Here is a 9,007-nt window from a genome sequence, read left to right on the forward strand (position 1 = left end):
CGTGGATCATCTTGTTGAACAAGAACAAATCCTTCTCGTTTGACCTACAAAAAAATAATAAAAGAAAAAAAAAATCAAAAAAAAGAAGAAAAAGAAATTACCTCAAATACTAGCACTTTCCGATCGTTAAAGAAACGAACTCAAGAGCAGCTTGAAGATGCCGATAGCTGATTGATACTCAAAATATATGAGAATATGGGGTTTATATAGATTCTTCAAAGTGGATGTGGGAAAATAAATGCCGATGTGGGATGGTTGTAATCGAACTCCAAAAAGAATTCATATTGTAAGAATGATTCTCCTATTTGGGCAAGGTTACTGTGAGGCGGTGATTTATTTATGCCATGCCAAGCAAAGCTATCAAAGCTATTATACTGCCAATGGGATTCTAGTATACTAATCCGAGGTGCACACGACTCACGTAAAAGTAGGTGCACATAACTTTGACTCTTTAGACTTTGCTAGAAATTAATCCATAAGTGCTTCATATTTAGTATATGGAATTAATGAATTAATGAATGAGATATATACTCTAAATGGATACTAGAAGGCCCAAAATTCAGCACAGTGTGTGATTTGCTTGACTTGGCATGGATTACAATGCAATTTCAATTGAAAAGAAAGTGATAGTCAAAGGACATGCATGTCCAACTTCAATGGGCAAATGAAACCATTTTGTTGTATTCCTGAATTAAAATGCTACTTTAGAAGTAAAACTTAATAAATTGAACGGTCCAATCGTCCTAAGCTTTGAAGACGATTCGAGTTTGTGAAAAAAATGATATTTTTATCCAAGCTACCAGCAAATGGAAATATGTCTAAATTAGTTCGTACTTCTAGACGGGATTCGGTTTCAACGAGTCTACACCTCGACAAGTCTTGAAGTAGGGGGCATTTGTAGGCATATAAAATTTATTGAATTTAAATTCAATAAGTAATTTGGATTATATTTTAAATTCAAGATATATTGGTCCAAATAAATATTATGGGCTAATATAATTGACCTAATTATATAAGTCCAATAAATATGGATTAAATAAATAAGTCTTAATCCATTGGGCTATTTATTTAATCCATTGGGCTAGCCCATTCAAATTGGGTTAAAGTGATGAGCCCACTTCATTAAACCCAAGATGTTATCTTTCTAGAGGCCCAGTTTGGTGCCACGTGTCAAATGACGTGGCGGACCAAGTCAAGCGGAAGAGCCAATAGGATCACGTCACGTGTCAAAATGACAAGGCATGCCCAGTCACACTGAAAGGCCAATAAAATCGCGCCACGTGTGCAAGTGACATGTTCTGGCCAATCAAATGCGGCCATGCCACACTTCAATTTGATTGGTCGGAAAGAGTTTGTTCTTATCACAACTCTTCCCTCCCACAACTATAAATAGGGGTCTTCATAACCCAGAAAAGGGAACCAGAAGTTATAACAAGAAGCAAGAGAGAGCTCGTGGATCAAACACCACAAATTTCTCTACAAGTTTCAGGCTTCAAGCAATCAAGTTCAAGTTCAAGAAATCAAGTTCAAGTTCAAGAACGAAGAACAAATCAAGTATTCAAGCTCAAAAACGAAGAACAATTTGAGTACTCAAGATCAAGAACGAAGTCAAATCAAATACAAGAAGTTCAAGATCAAGGCTACTTGTTCGTGATAAAATTCGTGGCAACAATCAAAGTGTTCGTGACGGATAAATCAAATTCAAATTCAAGATAAAGCTCAAAGGCCCTTGAATTTGTACAAGAAAAGTAGAATCAGAGGAATCATAGAGATTGTAACGCTCAAATATTCGAAATAAAATACTACGATTGTTGCAATATCTTCGGTCTTGATTTTATTTTCTCGAAGCAAATTTATTGTCTACACTATCACAGGAATAAGAGCTATGATTGTAGACTTGAGTTGCTTGAGGAACTTGCCATTGTGAAAAAATTCTATAACTGCCTCTGTGATCTCCTGCCCCACTATAGGCCAAGCAACCTTATAGAAACCACTCCCAAAGTCATATGGTCCTGGGCTCTTGTTACTGTCAATATGGAGCACCGCCTCTTTAACTTCCTTATCCACAACTGGCATTAGCAACTCCACATGTTGAGCAGTTGACAAAGTGGGCCCATTTTTTAGAATGCTAGTAAAATCTTGGACTCTAGAGGTAGACTTCCTTCCTAATAATTCAGAATAGTAATCCACAAACAAGTTTGCAATAGTCCCTGGATCAGTTTGCCATGTGCCTGTGTCATCCTTAAGTTGCATTGTGGCTTGTTTCAGCTTCCTATGCTTTATAATTGAGTAGAAATATTGTATGTTATCATCTCCTAGCTTAATCCACGTAGATTTACTTCTTTGTTGTAGATACATTTTTGCCAAATATGAAGACTGTTTGAATTTCTGATAACCCAAGAATTCAGCCTGTTGAACCTCTTTATTTGAGGGATCCCTTTGAAGTTTCAACTGACTTTGCTTAAGCAACTTCCTATCTTCTTCTGCTTCTCTCACAATATCATGAGAATAGTATGACTTCAGAACCTTCAGCTTCTTCTTAAGTAGCTTCAACTTCTTCACTACTTGATACATTTTGCAGCCCTCAATACTGTCAGCCCACTCTTCTCTTACGATTATATTAAATTGTGGATGTTAAGCCCGCATGTTACAGAATTGAAATGATTTTTTGAACTCAATTATCTCCTTTACCAGTGATACTTTTGCAGGACAGTGGTCATTGATTCCTTTTGGGAGAAATATGACCCGACATGCTGGCATTACATCTAGCCACTCCTCATTTATGAACACTCAATCAATCTTTGAGAATATCCTTTGTTCTTCATGTTTGTCATTCCAAGTGTACCTATTGCCTTGTGCTGGTAACTCCAATAAGCCACATTCTACTACACAGTTGTGGAAATCTTTCACTTCTGCCCAAGTCACAGGGTTTCTTCCTATTATGTCTTCTGTTTTAAGGATTGAGTTAAAATCCCTTAAAATCATCCAAGGCCTTGTACATCCCCTGCTATGAGATACTAACTTATCCCACAGGTCCTTCCTCTCTTCTCTAGTATTTAATGCATAGACATAACACAATTCAAATGTCATTTGAAGAGGAATGTGATGAACTTCACACTTGATTACTTGAGCTAACATACTCATAAGAATGACCTTGTAGTAATCAGGTCTCCAAGTAATCCAAATTCTACCATTATAATGGTACTCAAGGTTTGTAAGGTACTTCCATCCCACAAACATGTTATTTGCTAGCTTCTCAATTCTGTTACTTTTTATTTTGGTTTCTAATAGACCAACCAACCCCACTCTTTCCTCATTGCAAAGGAGTTTAACCTCTTTTTGCTTATTAGGAATATGAATCCCCTAACATTCCAACTTAACATATTAACGATCCCTAAGGGGATGATTTTTTTAGCCTCCCTTATTTATGTTACTCCCTCCTTTTTTGTTATGTTGACCTCTTTACTGTGCAGGACTTGAAAAGAATTTGAGTTCTCAACTTGTTGCTGCTTTTGTTATGGTTTTCCTACTTTCAATGGGGTCTGCCAGCTTGTAATATCCCTTGCTTTTACTTCCCTGATTGTCTCACCACCATTTGCTCTCTATAATCATCAGTTCTGGTACTTGTTTCCTCCTTCCTTTGTTCAAAGTTCACCGGAATTTGTTCATTGCTCTTATTATTTTTGGGTTCTGTTTGTGCCACATTGTTCATCTCCTTATGTTGTTCTGCATTTTCCATTGCCAGTTTCTTCTTGATCCTACAAACTTCCTCTGCATGCCCATATTTAGAGCAATAACTGCACAAAATTGGCTTCCAGTCATAGATGACTTTTTGTTTGATTAACTTGCTTCTTTCATTCCGAAAGAGAACTACATCTGGTCGTTTTGCATTCATTCCTACCTCAACTAGCAACCTTGCAAAATTCATTCCATTCCTCTTTTCTATATTTTGGTCCACCATAATATGTTTCCCTACTAAGCTGCCTATCTTGCTCAAACCTTTCTTATTCCAATATTTGAAGTCCAGTCCAGGAAACTTAATCCAAAATGGAACTGTTAGCAATTCCTCTCTGCTGAATCCAAATTCAGGTGTCCAAGCCTTTACAATGAATGGTTTCATGTCAAAATGGCAAAGCAACATGGTATTCACTACATATTTCTTTTGTACTAGCTTACACTTCTCAAATTACAATATATATTTCATTGTATACCAAAGAGGATGAACACACATGTTGTCGGAGTAAAATGGAAGTTTCTCTACCTCGGACTGCCATGTTGCATATCAAAATGCTCCTCCTCTTGCACATTAAACAAGTTTTACAATTAACATTAACTGTCATGTCAATTGTGATATATATACACCAAAAAAAAATGTGATATATATGACAATTCCGATTTATAAGTAGCATTCGACAACAGCGATTTAATTATAAGTCGCATTGGGTTATAGCGATTCGAATTTGTCAATTGATATTTATAAGTCACATTTGGTAATTGCATGCATAAGTCGCCCAATTGCGATATACAGTCCATTTAAGCCGCTCAATTTTTTTCGCTCGCTTACATTGTTACTCCCTCTATTCCAGTTTATGTGAACCTTTTCTTTTTTGGTCTGTTCCAAAAAGAATGACCCTTTCTAAATTTGGTAACAATTTAGCTTAAACTTACAATTCTACCCTTAATGAGAAGCTTTTATAACCACACAAATACTCTGGGTCCCTTTTTGACTTGTTTAGGACCACAAATTCTAAAACTCTTCATTTTTTCTTAAGCTCCATGCTCAGCCAAACAGGTTCACATAAATTGGAACGGAGGGGGTATATTTTATTAATTGCTCAGAAAAGTGAATAAGGAATATGTGAAAGCCGTGATTACCTTAATGAGTAACTGAAGTTTTGAACTCCCTACAACATAAGGTATTTATAGCTACGAAATCTCAGCTATGAATTTAAAAATCGTGGCTAATACCGAACAATAGCCACAAGAATTAGAATTTCCTGGCTATTTACAAATTCGTAAAATTTGCTAGCCACGAAATTAAATTCGAAAAGCTAATTCCTTATTTTTGCTATAATTGCTAACAATCGTAGCAATAATTGCCTAAATAGCTATAAATTTATTGCTACAATAAAATTGCGTAGCTAATTCATACCCTTTAACCACGGCATTAAAAGTTATTGTAGCAATAGTAACCTTTTAGCCACAATAAATTATTTAAATAAAATATTATAGCTAAATAAATACATTTGCTTTGAATTATAAAAAATTGTGGCAATAGGTAAATGATCTAGCCACAGATTTATTGCTATGACAAAATTATTGTATTGTTAGTTTTTGCTACAAACTGAAAGTTATTGTAGCAAAAGTAACTTTTAACCATAATAAATTATTTAAAATACAATATTATAACTAGATAAATATTTTTGCTTCAAGTTCTAAAAAATAACGACAATAATTAGCTTAATAGCTATAATTTTTTTTAATACAGACTTGTCTAGCCACAAATTTATTGCTCTGATAAAATTTCGTAGCCAATCATTAGCTTTTGCCACAAGCTGAAACTTTCTATAGTAATAATAACCTTAAAGGCCTATGAAATTATTCGAAACAAAATCTTGTAGCTAATAATGAGTATTTTTGCTTCAAACTAGAAAGAAAATAAAAATAGTTGGCTTAAAAAAAATGAAAATAGTTGCCATGACAAAAATAATGAATATTTTTGCTCGATTATGAAAATCATGACAAGAGTTGTCTAACAATATTAGGTAACAAAATCGTGGACAATGGCTATTTAAACATTCTGCCCAGGCATTCAAATCCTTCTTCGCGAATGCGGTCAAAGCCTCGCGTTCGCGAAGCACAAACTTAAGTTGACCAAATTTTCCTCCTTCGCAAACGCGTCTGACCTCTCGCGAACGCGATGCCTCCAGACTCCAACCTTCGCGAATGTGGCTCCCCTTCTCGCGAAGGCAATGCTCAATGGCCCAGCCCTACACGAACGCGGGACCTCCCTCGCGAACGCGAAGGCCAAACCTTCAGCCTCACCTGCTAACCCTTCGCGAACGCGAGGCTCCACTCGCGAACGCGAAGGCCAATTGTCTGCAACACCCAACAGCAGATTTCTGCAACTTTCTAAAACATGAAATGGTCCGATTGACCACCTGAAACTCACCTGAGGCCCCTGGGACCTCAACCAAACATGCCAACATAACCCATAACATCATTAAAACTTGTTTGAATGCTCGAAATGCTCAAAACAACATCAAAACACCAAATTCGCATCGGATTCAAGCCTAAGAATTCTAAAATCTTCTAAATTACGCTTTTGATAAAACAAAAAGTCTACCAAACTATGTCCGAATGACCTGAAATTTTGCACACACATCCCAAATGACAAAACGGAACTACTGCAACTCCCGGAATTCCATTCCGACCCTTATATCAAAATCTCACCTATCAACCGGAAAACGCCAAAATTTCAATTTCGCCAATTCGAACCTAAATCTTCTCCGAACCTCCAAAACACATTCCGATCACGCTCCTAAGTCCCAAATCACCTCCCGAAGCTATCCGAACCATCGGAACTCACATCCGAGCCCTTTAACACATAAGTCAACATCCGGTTGACTTTTCCAACTTAAGCTTCCACAAAGGAGACTAAGTGTCTCAAACCTTAACAAAACCTCTCCGAACCCGAGCCAACCAATTCGATCACACATAGAACCGATAAACAAAGCAATAAGAAGCAGAAATGGGAAAAACGGAGCGGTAACTCATGAAACGACCGGCGGATCGTTACAATTACAATAATATAAAATATGAGTTTGATCGAACTCATATTTTATATTATGGCAATGTGCATGTCATATACTCTATTACTTTTAAATAAGTTTACCTTTTTATTTCAAAAAAGTATTCATATTGAGGACTTTAATTGTTGTAGGATATTTATGTATATGGTCCTTAATAATTTTTACATCACTTAATATATATATATATATATATATAAATAATATATATATATATAAGAAGTCATTTTTAAATAAGCGCTCATATATTAAAGAGCTTTGTGAGGGAGGCTTGGTGCATTTAGTTTTGATAAATGACCAAAGGCTCTAATCATATACAAGAAACATATTTAATACTACAAGAAAATAATAAAAATCTTAATGAAAATTGATATTTCGTAGCTGCATAATCACGTATTTACAATGAATTTATGGTTTCATCACTAATTAAAATTTTTATATTGAAATAATAAGTTTTACAATTAATAATAAAATTTATTGCTAATTTTTGCCCCCATATATGATGACAAATTAAATTTAAAAGCAGGATTTTTATCTTAACATTATTGTTTGTATTAACTTTATATAATTTTTATATCTAGTTACACTAAGATATCAAGTCCATACAAAAGTTAATTATACTGTTATTCTGGTTAAATTAGTATTAGTTGTAAGTTCTAATTTTATTAAAAATATTGAATTACATATAATTAATGTGTGAATAACTAATTATTGAGAATTAAACAAATTAATATATTTAGTCTAGACGATAAAATACATTATGATAAGGTTTTTACAATCTTAATAAATATCATAAATCAAATTATACGTTGAATCATAAAATAAAATTTTAATATCATTCTTATGCATGAAAGAGATCTTGTCTTTCTTGTGAGTATTATTTTTATTTAAGAATAATTATATATTTTCACTATTATTATGCTTATTTTTGAGATTTATTTGTAATTAAAAAAGTTACATATTTTCTCTATTTTTAAGTTTATTTCTATAAAACAAATTAAGAACTTAATATGACTGATATAGGGGTGTATAATAACTTATTTTTTAGTATTAAATGTCATGATTCATATTAAACAAAGTATTACTTTAAAGTTTCAAAACTAATTTAAATAAGTATATAATTATAGTTAGTTCGACTTAAATATATTATATATTAGATTTAAACAATTATGTGCTTGTACTTGATTACTAGTTATATTCAATTTAGATGAGTATAAAAGTTATTGATTTAGTAATATAATACTATTTTAATAACTTAGTAATTATCATAAACCTAACTTAACACTAAAAATTAAGTAGCTAATATTATTGAATTATGAACATATAACAAAACTAACAATATCTTATAAGATGAAAAATCTATAAAGAAAATGTATTTAAGAATATTTTTATTTTACTTAAATGTAATATATTTATTCCTTTGTTTATATGAAATTTTCTTACTTTTATTTGAATTTATGGCATTTGAATTTTTTTATTGTATCTATGGTATTAATATTAAGAAGTAAATAAAGCAAAATATATAAGAAGGGGGACGACTCCTAATAAACCTCCAAACCTAAATCTAAACTTCTCCTCTAGGCCGCCACTCTCCCTTTCCGTTTTCTAATTTCTCTCTTCCACACTGGTCGCCGTTACTTAAAGCCGCGAGAAAGACAAAGAGTAGTAAGAGGGTATCCCCACTACTTCTCATTTATGGACAAAATTTTTACCGTGTTGGTTTGTCTCTTAAATCGTAGAGTTTTCTGATTTCCTTACACCTGTTTGAGTTTGGGATTTTAAGTTCAATTTTACGAGTTATTCCAGCAATTTGATAGATATTATGTATTTTTTTTATAAGTAGTAAGTGCGATTTTAAAGATTTGATAGGTTTTGTGCCTTACACCTAATTGACTTGGATTTCTGCTTCAATTGTTTGTTTTTAATCTCTTCTAGTATCAAAGTGCCTTTGAGAAATTTCAATCTCTTCTAGTATCAAAGTGTAAGTTTTACTTCTTTTTTCTTCATCTCCTTAAGTTTTATGATATTTATTTAAATGCTTTTTCTTTTGTCTTCTGTGTTGAAAAAAAGTTTAGATTTTTTTTCACTTGATTCATGGCTAAGTTTTTTCTTTTTTCATAATTTATTAATTTTTTTAATTACTAAACGTAATTGCATCTAATTCGGTATATATTTTGATAATTCAAATAGTATAAGTT

General features: G+C 33.2%; 1 protein-coding gene across 1 annotated transcript; it reads right to left on the minus strand.

Annotated features, from left to right (window-relative positions):
• Positions 1-2,790: 2,790 nt before the first annotated feature.
• On the minus strand, positions 2,791-4,141 carry LOC138882667 (uncharacterized). The gene is made up of 2 exons (XM_070163277.1): positions 3,590-4,141; positions 2,791-3,363 (listed from the first exon to the last, which is right to left on the minus strand). The coding sequence occupies exons 1-2, from the start codon at positions 4,139-4,141 to the stop codon at positions 2,791-2,793; spliced, it is 1,125 nt and encodes a 374-aa protein (XP_070019378.1).
• Positions 4,142-9,007: the final 4,866 nt, after the last annotated feature.

Source organism: Nicotiana sylvestris, chromosome 12, assembly GCF_000393655.2.
Source record: "Nicotiana sylvestris chromosome 12, ASM39365v2, whole genome shotgun sequence".
In the NCBI taxonomy this organism is placed as follows: Eukaryota; Viridiplantae; Streptophyta; class Magnoliopsida; order Solanales; family Solanaceae; genus Nicotiana; species Nicotiana sylvestris.

What these genes read in the sequence shown, in the direction of transcription:
- LOC138882667 (XM_070163277.1), bottom strand. Translation starts at nt 4,141, where the DNA reads ATGTTGCTTTGCCATTTTGACATGAAACCATTCATTGTAAAGGCTTGG. An exon ending in ATTATAGAGAGCAAATGGTG is followed by an intron (nt 3,364 to 3,589) that starts GTGAGACAATCA and finishes TTGGAATGTTAG; the next exon opens with GGGATTCATATTCCTAATAA.